This window comes from Etheostoma spectabile, chromosome 5 (assembly GCF_008692095.1).
Source record: "Etheostoma spectabile isolate EspeVRDwgs_2016 chromosome 5, UIUC_Espe_1.0, whole genome shotgun sequence".
NCBI lineage: Eukaryota > Metazoa > Chordata > Actinopteri > Perciformes > Percidae > Etheostoma > Etheostoma spectabile.
In genome coordinates, this window is record NC_045737.1 from 5124735 (window position 1) to 5141578 (window position 16844).

General features: G+C 39.2%; 1 protein-coding gene across 9 annotated transcripts in view; it reads right to left on the reverse strand.

Moving 5' to 3' along the window:
* The window catches only part of trim36 (tripartite motif containing 36), a gene marked incomplete at its 3' end in the record, with an annotated part of 32621 nt that continues 15777 nt past the window's right edge, over positions 1-16844 (reverse strand). For all 9 annotated transcript variants that reach the window (XM_032515212.1, XM_032515209.1, XM_032515211.1 and 6 more), the window contains 10 exon segments: positions 1-458; positions 2257-2370; positions 2782-2965; positions 5636-5841; positions 5970-6087; positions 11586-11707; positions 13224-13339; positions 13580-13717; positions 14389-14484; positions 16630-16776. In XM_032515212.1, the coding sequence (XP_032371103.1) occupies positions 92-458; positions 2257-2370; positions 2782-2965; positions 5636-5841; positions 5970-6087; positions 11586-11707; positions 13224-13339; positions 13580-13717; positions 14389-14484; positions 16630-16776 (1608 nt within the window).

Sequence of the window (16844 nt, forward strand, 5' to 3'; positions counted from 1 at the left end):
TACTCCTTTCACCCGGTCAATGAAACCTCCAAGAACATGCCAATGATTAAACAGATGCAGGTCCTAATGCACCAACATGCTCCATCCCTCCTCAGAAGGTCAGTCTCTTAGCCGTGATGAACTCTTCCAGTTGAACCTTGCCGCTGCCCATGAGCCCAAAAGCTGGATACATTGTTCCTGAACAATCCACCTGCCGCTCATAAAGGCACCTCATGGTGTCAGCATCGTAAAAATACACCCGGCACTCTTCGTAATCTAGGCATACACCCAAGCGCTGTGGCATGGGTAGCACACGGTTGCCAGGGTCACCGGAGGATGCGTTTACTGTGGAGGCAGAGGAGGATGAAGTCTTGGGGATGAAGAGTTTGCCCATGCCCACGGTGAGGAGGATGAAGGGCTGGGAGAGCTCGTAGCATGCTTCTTCACTGCCGCTGTCATGTCCACTATCATGGTCATACCTTATGGAAGGAAGAAGAGGGAGGATGGATGGGCATGTTTTGAAACCTATGTCAAAGCCAGAATCATAGTCATGTGTAAAATAAAAAAGAATGATGATCTATCCTAATTCATTCCAAGTGTGTGAAGAATAATTTACTCGTAGCTAATGATTTACTCAATTAAATCGTTTAGTCTATAAAAAGTCAGTAAATCAAGAAAAGGCCCCATCAGAATTTCCCAAATACATTCAATTTACAATTCTGCCAAATATTAATATTCACATTTTGTGGGTTTGAACAAGTTAATTCTTGGTCATGCCAACCTTTAATGTAAGATCTTTAACATAGTATAATAAAACAAAAATCGACTATGCTATTACTTATACATTTCTTAACAGGAAAAGATTTCAGCATGTTCTTCAGAGGGAAAAAATTCATACGTGACCTTCAAACTTTGATTAGTTGAATGCTGCCTGGTGTTTATCACATTGCATGCATTATGTAATTACAATAGAATTTAAATGCATTTGTGTTAATAAATGCGTTCCTTGACATGGTTTTACATGAGCTAATCCAGTGAGAAAGGCAGGCTTTGTCTGAGAGTAAGCTCTTTACGAGTTTATACTGGTTCGCTTACATCACAGGATTAGGCATGACTCAAACACACTTATTTCCATGCTGAGATTGTTTGTGTCTGTGTGTATGCTGCAGTCAGGTATGCAAAACGTAAAAAACAAACAATGTGTGCAATCTTGTTTCAGTTTCACCATGTCTGAAACATGGAAAACAATTGTAGATGATAGCCGTGTATGTAGACATTTGGGCTGTTGGAATTAATTGCGAAAGTCAAATATAAATTTAAATAGTAAAAATACTATTTGAATGCTGAATATACTATTCAAATGTGATTTTTTCTTTAATAAATAGGTTGGCTAACATTAGCTAATCTCCCTCTTCTCATGTTACGTCTGATGAACAATAACTTACGGGAGTGAGAAACAGTATTACATACTAAGTAACGGTAGACCGTTGGGAGTGGGGGAGAAGGATGGGAAATAGTTTTAACATGACTTTAAAGTTGACATTCACCAAGCCAAAATGCTTAACTTATCAATAGTTAACTCACTCCGCTTTCCTAACTGCGTCGCAAGTTTTGGAGCTTAGCTGGGAGCTTGATGGAGTCAGCTAAAGTTAATGTCAGTTATAGCTTTGACTTCATATATGACCTTTTAATAGCTGTACTGTCAGTAACATGACAATCTGCAAGAAACAGGTTGCTTATAAAACACTAAAATAGTAGTGGCAGCACTGGTTGGCTTAGTTATCAATGTCATTAGCATCATGGCTAACGCTATTGTTAGCTAGTTAAGACAAAATCGTTTCCGCTGTGCTTTCTAACATGATGTCATTGTGCTAACCGAGCAACGTTAGCCTTTACAACAAAGCTGCTTTAATACACTTGTTAGATAATGTTTCATTACAGAGTTCTGTTGATTTGCGTTTGTCGTGTCTGCGTGCGTGGTGGAAAATAATGTAAACCGAGAGCGCCGTGCCAGAAATACAAGGTGCCATGACGTAGATTTCCTTCAAGGCCAGGCGGATGTTGGAAGTCTCTCTAGTGGACAGAATGTGCAACAACCACATACTTATAGTGGCATCGACAATGCATAAGCCTGAGGAGTGCAGTACATATTAACAGGCTGTACTCGAGCAGTAAATATTTGGATATTCTTTTAAAATGACAAAAAATAATATATGAAATTCAAATTGGATGATAGAAGAAGACTGACCGCTCTAGTAGATATGTGCTTGCACTTACCTTGGGCTGCTGGTATCTCTTGGATTGTGAAACCATTCAAGCAGCTTTGAGTCAGAGGCCACTCCAACTTTAACCATGTAGGAGTACGGCTCCACCTTGAAGGCCCAGTAGTGTCTGCAAAACAAAAGAGAAATTACATTTTTTACTGCAGGATTGGAAATTATGATGACTGTTGATACATAAAATATTCTTTTTTGTCCTCCAACATCCCCGGTGCAAATAACCTTACAGTGCTTTCTGAATGGAGGTAAAGACGAAAAAAAAAAAGTACAGAAATGTCAGTTTAATAATACCACCACCTTATGCTTGAAATTAAAGTTTCATCTCTGCTTCCTCCCTCTTAATTCCAGACAGCATGACATATTGATAGTCTAATTACAAGATACCAGAAAGCTTCCACATTGGGTGCTACACTGCCTTAGAAAATCGAACATTGAGGCTCATTTTGCAACAGTAATCTGTCATGTAGCAAATTAAGCATTTTGTTTTTTATATACACAGTCCTAGAATCAGTTTATAGCATACCTTCCCTGAGAGATGCCCATATCCCCAATGATGTAGTCTAGTCCGATGTAGCTGCCCGTCTGCACACGTTCTGCTGCAAGGAGGAAGGCCATGCTTGCTACGCTTTCCACAGTGTCCCGTCGCTTGTTTAGAATGAGCCGCTCCGTACTGAAGCCACACTTGTCGCTGAACAAGAAACCAAAAGCTGTATGTGAAGAGACAGAGGGCAAATGAACCAGAAGATGGACAAATAGGAGAGAAGACAAGGACAGAAAGGTAGACAAAACAAGGAAAAAGAAAGGTGGAGGAGAAGAGGATAACAAGAGATAAAAAATTAGAACGGGTAGGAAAAGATTAAACTGATTAGGTTCTAAACATGTACAGTACAACTTGTTTAAAAGACAGTAGTTTGTTCCCTCTTAGGAATAAAAGAGGCTAGTAAAAAGGGGTGGGGACAATAGCTGACACATGAGGGCGCTATAGCACAATCCTTAAGAGCTACACAAAGACCTACTTGCCATCATCATCATGCAATGAAGAACAGCCATGAAACTATCCTCATTTCTTAGGTGCAGCTGGCATTTATATTCATCATCTGGGTTCCATTAAAAGCATTCTATGAATAGTTTATGGGCCAGAGGCCACTATTACAATAATCCAGGATACATATAGGCTGACATGATTATGCCTGTTCACTCAACCATCCCATGCAATCCAAGGTCTACATTGGGGAAGACCAGTTAATTTGCATGTGTCTAGGGAAGTCCTTCCAACAACTAGGCCATGATAAAGATAATAGTGAGCCTGTCTAGAGGGTGAACAATGGACAGACAACAATGCTGCAGCAATGCTGTTATGAAGTATGTAGTTACTGTAGCATGCCTAAATGGAATACCAAATCAAGAGCCATGTCAGAAACCTAAACAAGTGCATACAATTTTGTATTGTCTAAAGATTAAACAGTAATAGCGGCATCCATGTCGCAAAATGTATTTAAGAACGTAATTGATGTACTACTACTGAACAAATAATATTTTAATTTGGCATCCAGTTAAGGAGACCCAGATATTTATAGTATGGCAGCACCTGGGACAGAATACTGTGTTTCAGCTCAAACCAGACCTTGAAATCTGTGGGTTCAGCAGCAATGTGCTTTTCACACGATCATATTAGCTGCTAACATGCTGGTTTCATTTTGGACTTTGAGTGGCCAAATGATATCCTACTCACCAAATGACTACAGAGACTGATAAATGCTTACAAGCAAAGGTCTAAGTGCTTACATATTGTAATGTCACGCAAACATTTGTGTCCACTTATGCTTTGTCATGGTAGTGGTGTGTGTATGACAACAATGTTTTGTCCTCCGCTTTTCACCCTGGCCTAAAATTTCACCTCATTACTGACGCACAGTGAATCCATCCACTCAGTCTTACGAGAGCACAGGAATGTGGAAACTTGAACACAAATGACAAGACTTTTGTAGCCATAAATCAAAGCCATATCAGATAAGGAAGTGACATGGCATGTGTCCAGGTGGAGTCTGAAGTCTGCCGAAACTAAGTGACAGTACCATAGATTACAGCACCAATAATCAGCGCAAGTAGTCCAAAGTGAGGAGAATGAAATAACTGCCAAGCAGAATATAAATCAAAGTGACAGTCCCTTGTTGGGAGGACATGATTTGAATTCAACTTCAGCAGATGGTTGGGGATAATGATTGTTTTCAACGAATTCCACCTTGCGTCTGTCCGGCAAGCTTAAAATACTTTTTTTTAAACCAAGCTACCACGCAATACAACAGCCTCCAATCCCACACAGACAAATTGGTTTCAGCCATCTGAAACACAAAAGCTATTACCATGGTGCTAAAAACACCACCATTGTGCTTTATAACGCCATTGTGCATGCTGCAAGAGAATTTGAAATTTTGAAAACAGTGAAGCGTCTGTCAACTGATAATCTAACTATAAATCAAGGAACGTCTGTGCGTATGTAGGGTCTTTAAAAAGATCCTGCATGTGCAAAAGATGTCACAGTGAGGCTACAGGCACGAGCAGGCTGACTGAGGAGCAGCAGCGAGCCTACAGGTGTGCCATGTAGTGGGCCACCTTGCTTGGCGGCTCCGCCAACATCGGTGTATGTGAACGGGAGGCAAATTAGGAAGCGCTTTGTCACGTAAGGTAGAACGGCGCTAAATAAAAGCAATATGCAGTGCAATCTACCATTTAACATCGGATGAGTTGTTCGAGAACGCTTGGAAAGGGGAACGCCACCAGACAACGCTGCGAGCAGCATGTTATAAGAGAGTAAATGATAGCGACAATGGCAGGTGCGTTAAGTGAGTGACGTCAGTGTGTGTATGGTCGAGCGAGGAGGGCTAGCAAGGAAAGGGAGAAGAAAAACCGATAGCAAAGACGATAAAGTGAGGTAACAGTAAACAAAACAACAAGCTTCTCAAGCCACGGTGGCTTCCTCTTTTGTCAATACATGTTGGGAAGGTGAGGGCAGTTGCCAAGTTGTGAAAAAAAACAACATACTGGGAACCAAGAACTGTTTGCCCGTTCCAAACAGGCATGCGCTCTAGACACTGCACTTGTCTTCCTCAAACCCAAATGCACAATACTCTACCCTGAGAAGTAAGAGGGATGGGGAGCTAAGCTGTTGCCTTGGCTAAAAGCCTCAAAACAGGGGCTGCTTCTCAGTTAATGAATGAATGAACTTAGCGTCAACAACAATAAGATTGAATTGATTGATTTGAAAAAAAAAAAAAAAAAAAAAAAGTCTTAAAGTTTATGCCTTTTTTTTTTATTATTAATACTTTGTCTTTAGGAACTCCAACAAATCTTCTGGAAAAGTTGCCTCTCAGGCTTACCAGGTGCAGGTGGTGTGTGGAAGGTGACCTCAGGGCTGTGGGGGCTGAACATGGAGTTCCTGCAGCTTCGGACCCTGAAGGAGTACAGGCTGTCAGGTTCCAGGTCACACACCACAGTGCTGGGACCATAAACCCTGTCTGTAGCCCTCCATACCCCACTGTCCTCACCGTCCTCCTGGGACGGAGATTGGCTCGGGCCACCGAGTCTGGAGAAATAAAAAAGGAGTTTATGGTCAAGTACTTTACATTTTTCCACAAACTAATAACTCATCTGTGGCTCTACACAGTGCTCCCCTGTTTTCTTGCCGTTGTTTCTTTGTATGTTTGCACCCACCTGCGGTATTCAAGCACATGGTGATCTGTAGGTAGGTGGTCATCAGACAGCCTCCAGCAGATTGACGCCTCGTTATAGACTCTGCTATTGGACAAGTCAATCAGAGGAGGGTCAGGAACTGGAGTAAAAAAAATAAAAAAAAATAAAAAGAAGCAAAACATAACCAGTTAGTAAAATGGTATGCAGAGATGGCAACACTGGCAGAGGTCATGCTCTAATGAGTTGTAGTGAGTAAACAAGTGGACGATTTTTCATATTGTGTGCGATATGCAGCCAACAAAATTTAATTTTTAAAACATCACTAGCACTACAGCACTAAATGCATTTTGTTTTGCAAGTGTTAACACATATTGCACATGACCGAGGTTGATGCTTCAAAACTCATCTCTGGTGATTAGCAAGATGAAACCGATGTAATGCATATATGGAAAAACTACCATTTAAATTGGGGGCATTCCAGTAAAATCTCCTAGCGTCTTAATCCTGCTTAGTATAGGGCAGTGTGAGTGAGGCAAAGATTAGATTTGTCAGGATCAGGACTATCCACTCACGACAATGGACAAGACTGTCTTGCATAATGGAGCCTGTTAAGAGGTTTTCACAGACTCCCTGCCAGGAAAAGCACTTCGTAAAAAACACCCACACCCCCTCTTTGGCTCTCCCACTTTCACTTCTTCCATCTTTGTACCATGGCCACTTCACCACTTCCCTCTTCATAAATTCCACATCATTGTCTTCGTTTCTCCATTCATCTACATAACAGCCAACCTTCCATCCATTCTGATTTATGTCAACATAATCAACTGTTAAACTTTATTACTGTTCTTAGCCCAAAGCTAATTTTCCCCCAGAAATAGAATGATATTACTGTAACCATATACTGTAGGTCATCGCCTTTTTCGCTCCAAGATCAAGGCCTTTTTTTCTACACACTGATTCTCCCTGTGACAATTCCCCTCCTCATCTCCTTTGTAATCTTTCCTCTGTCTAGCTCTCCACGTTTTGACATTCCTAATCACACTTTCCATACAGACAGATTCCCTTTGTGGACCAGTCTCCCCACTGTTGCTGAGCTTTCTGGGACTCCGAAGTCACTGGTGACAAATAGGAATTCATGTTTTCACAGATGGACCAACAGACAACACACAAACGAGGACAGACAGGCAGTCAGCCATCCAACACAGCAGGCGGCAGTCAGTTTGAGTTTAGTGACTTTAAACAAACAAAAACACAAAAAAAGCACTCATTGATCACACAGGCTGCTGACAGACAGTAGGCAGCAAGGCCAAGTTACACTGCAGGGAACGGTTTTCTTTTTTGTCCATTTTCCTTCCCCTACGATTGAGAGACACACTGGACGTTCAACTCGTCATCTCTTTAGGATGTTTGTTAAATTATTAAATTTAAATGGACTACAACGGGGCATTTACACTTAACACATTATTAGTAGAGCATGGGGTCAAAATCTGCAGCAGAGCCACAGCTGGGTTACATGAGAGAGCACAAACATGCCGTTATCTAAGAGGGGAAGATATGATTTTCTATGTTAAAGAGGACAAGACATACTCAAAGACAACATAACAGCTTTGCTGTCAGTACAGACATGTTTTAAAAATCATCCCAGGTTTTTCAAAAAGATAAATTCATTTTTAGATTCCTGCATAATAATTAAATTACTGCAATGTATAAATGCCTCTACAGCTTCTTTTCACTCTCTGAGCTCAGACTAAGAGCATCAGCAACTAAGCCGCTAAGATTAAAGACTCATCAATATGACTGCCACCCAACTGCTGCATGCAGCACTTTACTAAAAGGATTCAGCAGAGATTTGTTTAGGGTACGTTTTTTTAAATGAAAAACCCACTTTCTGATGAGTCTAGAGTATCAAACTAATAAATATTCAGTCATTTTATATCCGTTTAAGATGAAAGCCTGAGATGAGGACTGAATGAAATCTTTGATTAGGTTTTTCTCAGGGTAATGTTTAGCCAAAAAGAAAACTGCAGAATAGACTATGGGGCTATTAAAAAAAAAAAAAAAAAAAAAAAAAAAAAAAAAAAAAACTACATTTAGTTCCACTTCAAAACATCTTTACATAGTGTTTTCACTTGATTATGGTAGATTAGAAGTTATGTGAGGTTGTATCTCAAAATTGTTGACACAAACTATAAAATAAATGACAAAAAACACAAAACGTTTCATGTTGCATTATAATTTGGGTTAACACATTAATGGAAATATTTACAAGGAAACCGCATTACACAGAAGAAGAAAAAAAATATAGAAACATCACAGATGAAATCCAATGTTATTCTTTCACAGCCTTGAAAATGGCTTCCATATCTTAATGTTTTAAACAATCTCTGCACAGTGTAGTTTCTGGTGATGCAACTGGTTGCCGCATTTTATGTAATGTCACTAATTCCTTTCTTATTTTACTAATTTTTCTGGTGTGTCGCATGAATAGTTGCTGCTCCAACAATTGAATTGGAAATCCTGACTTTTCCCGTCATTTTTGTTCATATGTGTGAACAAAAATGAGAGCTTGCAACATAACACATTTTATCCATCTGTAAGTAGCCACTGTTCTTTAAAACCACTAGTTTTTAAAAGCATTTCCCTTATCAAACCATCAACTTCACTGTAATTAGTTTAAATGATTATTCAACTGTTTCCTCTTGTAATTAGTACAGAAAGTGGTCAGGTTCTAGTCCACTGGTCCATGAGTCTGGACAGAACAAACCGTAGCCTCGGAGATAAATCTCACTTCACTGGTTTTAAACAAACTAACAGGCCTGCTCCAGTGTAACAACAAAAGCCCACAGCGACAAACTCACCAACAGTCACAGAAAAATGTCAGTTGTTTGGCTGCATCCACTTGAGGGATAATGGCTCTACGGCAAAAGACCTCAGATTTGTCTATGATGTCTGCAACGTTTTTTTTTTAATGCTAAAATCTGGAAGCACAGCACCACTCAAATCTTTACTTTAGAGAGACCATCTTATTTACATAGAGCTCCTTTTTTCAGGATGCCCTAGCCACCAGTCAACTGTCACTGGCTTACTACGACTGAAATAACGGTCACAACTAACGGTCACCATCTACTATAATGATAATACTGCTCTCCCCCAGTCACCGGCACACACTGTTGTCAGGTTACACAGGAACTACACTGAAGGTATGTTGTGAAACAAGCCTCCACGTCATGAACTCAGTCGTCATGAGTCTGTCTCAATCTCCAATCCTATCATTATGGATTTAAGGCAGGAATGTGAAAAGGTGGCTCAAATACAAACACTATACTATGCTTCTGTTAAGGCAATAATATTCAGTTTAAGTGTGCATAATGGAAGTGAAATATGTCCAGCTTTAGATTATATAGGCAGACTTTTGATCTTTGCTCTTGAAACTGATTTTTTGTGGTGTCTGATTTAACCTGCCAAGTTGTTCAGTCCTTAGAAGCTCTTTGAGATTTGGCAGAAATATTTTTTCACACTCTGATGTGCTCTTGTTACAGAAAATCACCTGCGCTTTGACAGTTTAGTGCAATGCTGCAACATGATCTGACACATGCATATTCCTGTTGGCCGAGCATCAATCTTCTCTAATTTGTTTCTTTTGACTTTCATGCTGTCTAACACTTTATCTTAAATAGTGTGAAATAATCCCTCAAATTAATTCTATAAAAAATACCGGTATGTAAGTTTAATGAAATAAGTATGTATCCTTTCATCTAGACTTTCACTGTTCCGGGAAAAATATGAATCACAATTTTTTTTAGCTTAGAATTGATATCACAATTCTCTGCCACGATGTTCTTCTCACAAAGTGTATTGGTTATTGCACACATGAACCATGACAAACCAAAACAAGTTGGCAGTACCAAACAGATTTTTTGGCACCTATACCACATTGCACTTCACCAAGAGCCTGTAAACAGAGGCTTCAATGAAGAGAAGGGAGAGCATCGCAGCGCTTAAAACCTATTTCATACAGTCTATGATTAAAACTCAGAAGTAGTTGATGCAGTTGGCTCATAAAACTAAATGAGAATCAAAGTCATTTTTAAAAAACAAAAACATTTACAACATGAGCAGTCCTTTATAGAACAAGCCTTTGTAAATCAGCAGACCAGAAAATAAGTTTCACAGAGCAGTAAAATCCACTGTGTGTATCCAGGTTTGTACCAGTTTATCCCACAGAAGACCTCTGACCTCTAAGCACAGCAAAGACAAGCAGCTTATTCTGACCATAGTCCGGTTTTAAAAAAGGACTAGCTTATTTAGTTAAACCAACTTTTTAAAGTGGCAAAGCTCTGTGCTGTAAAGCGACTTATGCCATGGTCTGGAGGACACATGAACAAAGAGAACAGACCTCATTTTTATAGCTGAAGGGAATCAGAAAATGTCACTATGTTTTCTTGACATGAACTCTTGGTTACTTTTTTCCGCCAATTGTAGTTAATCTCTCCTTGCAGCTTGTCCTTTAACAAAGATTTCTGTGAGACAGTAGCTATGTTCCCACCCACACGTTCTAATCCGAATTAAGTGATAGCAAATGAAGAATGCCTTATGGAAAGTAAAATTCGATTGAATTCCATGAATATCAACTCAAAGGAAATGCGTTCGGTCTCATAGAATTTTATCTAGATTGATATATACGGCTTATGCGATAAACGCTGATGGAAACGTTATTTACCAAATAAATGAATTGCGATTAAGTTTTAGGTCATTTTATAGTTGCAACCTGCCACAAAATGAAAAAGTTTGTTAATTTCCACCCAGTATTTCCGCTCTGTTTGCACACATGGCAGATGTCAACAAAGACCGATGTAAGTGAACAAACAAGGAGACGAGAGACTTTCTGAATTTAATTTATCAGGAACTCGAAGAACATGGCCAACAAAGGCTACGACAAGCCATGGGACGTCCTCCGGAGTAAAATGGAAGGCACTTAAACAGCAATACATGTCTGTCCAAAAAAATAAATAAAAATAAAAGCGGTGTCGGAGGGACAATAAAAGGCAAGTTGCATCTGAATCATAATAGCAATGTGTTGATGGCATCTTCTTATTATAGCTTGATGTGTTTATCAGCTGGCACATCAGCACTACTATAACTTGTGCAATATTTATCATTTGTTGGCAGACGGCGTGATCCATTTTGTCAAGAAAAACTTTGTTTGCTTTAATGTTGCAATTCAGTGCGAAAATGAATGGAAACACCTTAAAATGTCTAAAATCAATTTGATATGCCAATTTGATCCCAAAACTGCATGTGACATCATTACGCACAGGTTTTTAATTCGCTTTAAAGCCGTTGGATGGAAACACTTTCACCAGCTTCATTCGCATGAGTTTATTACCAAACTTCAGATAATTTGATTGACAAGTGGATGGAAACTTAGCTACTGTGTGTGTAAGTCTTACAGTGGAACAATGTACTGCAGGAGAACAAAGAACATCCAGGTTTAAAGTAAAATACAAGACAAAAAGTTCAAAAATTGAAGCTTGTTATGTAGAACACTGTCAGAATAATTGTTTCAATTAAAACCATGAAGCATATTGATCACTTGTTTTTATCTAACATCATTTACTTGAAATAAATTTGTTTTACCTCCACCAAAGCACATCTCTTTGAGCAGAGTTTCTTCTCTAGATGTGTTCAGCACAAACTCATCAAAGCAGGGGTCAGACGCAGGGTGGAAGGTCCTCAGAGACTCCGTGGCCTTCTGGATTCTTAAAGCATACAAGGCAGATGTATAACATGATTAAATCAATACAATTTATAGAGGCTTATCTTTATTAGCATTAAAATTACTTTTGTAAATTCAACAAATACAGCAAAAAAAGATACAAAATAAGACAGCTATTCACCGCAGACAAACTTCTCCGATCAGATGTGTTCTACCATATTTAATCTTGTACTGTGAGTTTAAGTGAAAAAGAGGATTGGAAACCAAGTCCTTGTCGACAGGAGAAAAGTGTAAAGGCCACAGGATCATGCTCTTGAGAGTGAAAACGTTTATTATCCAAAGCTTCTAATGAAGATCAATTAGTCCGCGTAGCTCAGAAGACACAGCACTGTATGAACACTGTAAATCTTTAAAGTGCAATCTGTGCACGTGGCTTTGTCTGTTCCTGACATTGACGCTCAAATAAACAGACCAAAACCCACTTGTGAAATCCACTGGGAAACTGGAAGGCATCACTAATATGTATGTGTACATATGTACGTGTGCAACACAACATGAGTCATTACACACTTCCATCTGTGACCGTGGAGCTTGTCAAATAATCACCTTTGACTTCTGTAATTTGTAGTAAATTTATATCTTGCAATCATTAACAAACTGCTTATTCTTAATTTGACAGATTACAGCAATTTTCTTAAAGGATTTTAGTGGTGAAGGCTGTGAAGAGCCACTCCTGTCAGGCCTGGCCCAGCTTCCTGTTATTAGGTTGGATAAGGGTTCCTTCAAGGCACCAGAGAGATTAAGTGCACTGTCCGTTGTTCATACGTCTGTCTCTCATTTTATAGGTAATGTTAATTTCTGACTTCTACTATGCAGATTCGAATAACAACTGACATGTACTTAGATGTTAAGTTTTTTACAGATGTAGTACAATTTAGTGATTGTGTAAGGCCCCTGGAAATTTTGTTTATCAAGTATTCTCGATTGGATAAGCAACAAACCAGGAAAAAATAACATCTTTTGTAGTTTTCTTTAACATTCAAAAACTTAATGTGGACCCTGTAGGTGTGGCCTGATCAGATTAGACCGGCAGTGCTGGCAAAATGAGCGAAAAGTAACTGTCCTCATAATTTGAAATGTAGCTAAATTCTGATTATTGCTCAGAAGGATGTAATTTCCCACTTCTTTTTTTCTTTTTACTTTAAACAAACTACAAACAGTGAGGAGAACAGACATCTCATGTGGAATTAAAAAAATTCCAAGGTTATGACCCCATCACTCAGGGAAAGAAGTTGATTGAGAAAATACATTTTCAGACTTTAATTGTTGGTGCTTCCTGGTCATAAAAAAAAGCAGAGTTTACAGTTAGCGTGATAGAACTTTAATATTTCTGATTGAAATTAACCATTAGCTGCTTTGCTTCATCATCCATATTACCAAACAACTGTATATCTTGGATGTAAAAATCCTCTGAAATAACCCAATACATTACCAAAGTATCATTCAATTTTTCACCATTATTTAAGCTAAAATGTCAACACCCCCCAGCTCTACTGTACCTGATGTGTAGCTGCTTCGCGGTCTGTACAAAGCAGGACTGATCCGTCTCTTTCAGCACCTCCTGTGCGTAGCCAACTAGGCCACTGTTCTCCAGCATGCCCTGGTATTCCTCTACCTGGGAAATATAAATAAATAAAAAAACAGGCCTTTTCAATTACATTTAATTCAAATTATTGAAACAAGAATGCTTTGTACTGAACAGCATTCTCAGAAAAAGAAATCCTAGTCAGACATTGGGAAATGATTAAGGACATACTCCTACTTCATGTGTTGATTTATTTTACTCCAGGTAATATGGTGAGTAAAGGAAGCATGCATGTAGCGGATACTGAAACTCAGTCCTGGTATTTCATACCTGAGCCTTAAGTTGGTCTAGGCGTCGGTTTCTTGACTGTTCGATGGACCTTAGCATCTCTGACTTCCTCTCCTGCAGAGTCTCAAACAGACGCTCAAAGTGCTCATTGGCTTGACGCTCTGCTAGCTGGCCATTTTCCTTTAAGATATTTTATCAATGAGTACAAAGTAAATCAATTGTTCTTTTCATATAGTCATCGAAAAAAGCACACTATAAGCATGTTTTCAGAAGGGCTAGAGCATAGTGTCATTCTATAACTTGATCATTATCCTTGTTTTCCAACTGTTACAATGGTATTGAGGAAAGAGTGCAAGTACAGTTACAATTTTACTGTATTCAACTATGATTTATCCACATTATGATTGTTATATCAAACTCTTGTCTCTAGTTTGACAGAAGGTGGAAGAAAAAAAAACAGTTAAGTTTATGAACACACGCACGCACACACGCACACACACACACACACACGCACACACACACACACGCACACACACGCACACACACGCACACACGCGCACACACGCGCACACACGCGCACACACACACTGAAACCCAGACATGCAGGAGGGAAACTAGTAGGCAAATTCTGTTCCTTGTTTGTGTGGTTTGCATAATGTTTGTTTAATGACCTTTTCTGTAAGGAGCGATTGTTCAACTTCACAGACTGGTTTTGTGAAAGCTACATAAATATTTGTATTTTGTAAAAAAGACAAGACATAACTATCAACGATTTGAAGGGGGTATAAGCTATGTGATTTTGGGAGTGGAGTGAAAACAGGACCTGCAGCAGCATGAGTCAGCTCTCTCACCTCAGTCTGATTGATGAGCAGGTCAAGATCAGTAATCTGAGTCCTGACCTGGTCCTCCTTGCTGATGAGGTAATGGATACTCTTGGCCAGCTTCTCCTGTTGAAAAAAGATCAGCAGCATATACAGTGAGTTTTATAAGGTCCTGAAACGTTGAAGCACACACCGACTCAGCATTAAGATGACAAATAAGATTTAACTAACACAACCAAGGTTACAAGGGGATATCTGCCGCCCTTAACACAACATACATAAGAAAGTTCATTAAAATATTTTCCATTTAAAAAGGAATAGAGTGGGATTTACCAATGTATAATTTGTGCCCACATTCCCAAGCTCTGACATGGGCCACAGCATCTTCTTCTCATCTTATATCCCATTCACAACTGCAGCTGCTCTGGACATGTGCAGAGTGTCCTGTATGACCCTGTATGTGAGAGCTTGTTTCCATGGGTGCAGCGTGTGAAAGATTCGCCATCCCAATGATATGCATTACTGTTCAAAGCAATTGAAACCTAAACTATTTACTGGCTTACAAAGGATTCCGGAACTGTTCAGGACAGCAGATACATCTTCCAACAATTTGTTAAGACAATGCATACAAAAATCATGGGGAACAAAATGTCTCATTAAATACCACCACCATGGTGTTTGTGTCAACACAGACACGCAGATTGAATTTCACAGACTCTGCGTCGACTTTTGAACCACCTCGCACGGCGCTGTGTTCATGACATGATTAAATTACTGTTCAATTTATATTTCACTTAAAATTAGGGCTGGGCGATAGAGAAAACCACAATATGTTTTACGACATACCTTGATATCAATATCGCAAATGTTGTAGGGTTGACCACTGGTGCGTTCACAAAATATAATTTACACAATGAGATTTGACAAATCATAATGTGATAAAGGCACAAAAAAAAGAAAAGAAAAACTAGAGCCAAGACAGTCCGGGAAGTAAAGAAAATGACAGAACTTTACTGTAATGCAGCGTTTAAAACCAGGAAAAGAACACTTATGTTATATTACAATATCCAAAATTTAAGAACATATCTAGCTGCATATATCCTCATATTGCGCAGCCATACTTAAAAACATATTGTGTTAATGGTTTGATGTTTGTTTGTGCTGCGTTGTGCTATCCTAGCAACCAGATAGTCCTAAAACAATCTCCTGACAGTTTTGCCTCCACATAAGCCAAAACAAACACTGAAACTGATTCTACTGAGTGGGAAAAATCTGACAACCACATGTGAGACCATTTAGTTTTAACCCAGTTAACCAGCCTGGGTTTCAGTTTCATCAAGAAGGGGGAGACTGATATCTAGGCCATAGTGCCTGCCAGCACAGGCCAAACATTAATATTATAGCAGACAATGAGAGATTCCGGGGTCAGTCAGTGGGCAGCATAGCACAACCAAAAAAATAAAAATAAAAACACTCTTAATGTTTTATATTTTAGCTATAACCCAACACAAATTCCACTAAATGGGAGGATATAACTCAAAAGGCCTTTACTCCATTTCAGGTTAATAAATTGAGTTCTGTAGTGCTAGTGACACTAGGCTGAACTTTTGAAAATCCATATGTACTGAATGGGAGATTAAAAGATATATATCAGTGCCCGCTCCAGACTAGCAAACCGCTTTATCCACCAGGCTATCAGGAAACTGAAGTTGCTATTTCTTCTTCTTTTTATAGATAGCATCTTTTTGCACAAAAACTCTTGCTGCTGTTGCACATCTTAACGCACAGCACATCATATCAGTCTTGCAGTTTACTGACTTAGTGTTAAAAATGTCCCTGTTGAGCACTTTTGTTAATGTTTACTAATCTGTTGTGCATTTGTTGTCTTTTTCACCGTGGGGATGTAAGAAAAAAGAAAAGAAAAAAAAAACCTTTCGATTCCTCTGCATGTCTAATATATGTGAAGAAATTGACAATAAAGCTAACTTGACTATCATCACAAAATGGTTGTTATTGGCAATTTCAGTGTACAAACATCATTCCAACTTCCATGGCTGCTTTGCTTGGCCACCACTCCATTTCAAGCATTTAACAGTGGCGTTATGTTCAAGCTCAGTTTAATCCTTGTTATCATAAGACATTATTGTGTTACACTCTAATTGTTATGGTCACAGACGGCAACTAAACAATTCTAGTGTTTACAACTGACACCTCCAACACCAGTAGCCAATCTTTCTTTTTTCAAAGAGTTCAAGTGTCTGAATGTGGTACCTTGAGGATCTTGTAGGCACTGCTCATGGAGGTGACTTTGTGGTTGGCGTGGGAACCTCCCAGCTTGCAGAGGTGGCACACGGGTCGCCTGCAGACCTCACAGTACATGTTCACCTTCTCCATCTCGTGCTCTGGACACATGAGCACCTGCCATATTTTACAGAACAAGTTCAAAACACAGACAAAATACATATGTACATAAAATGAATTTATAA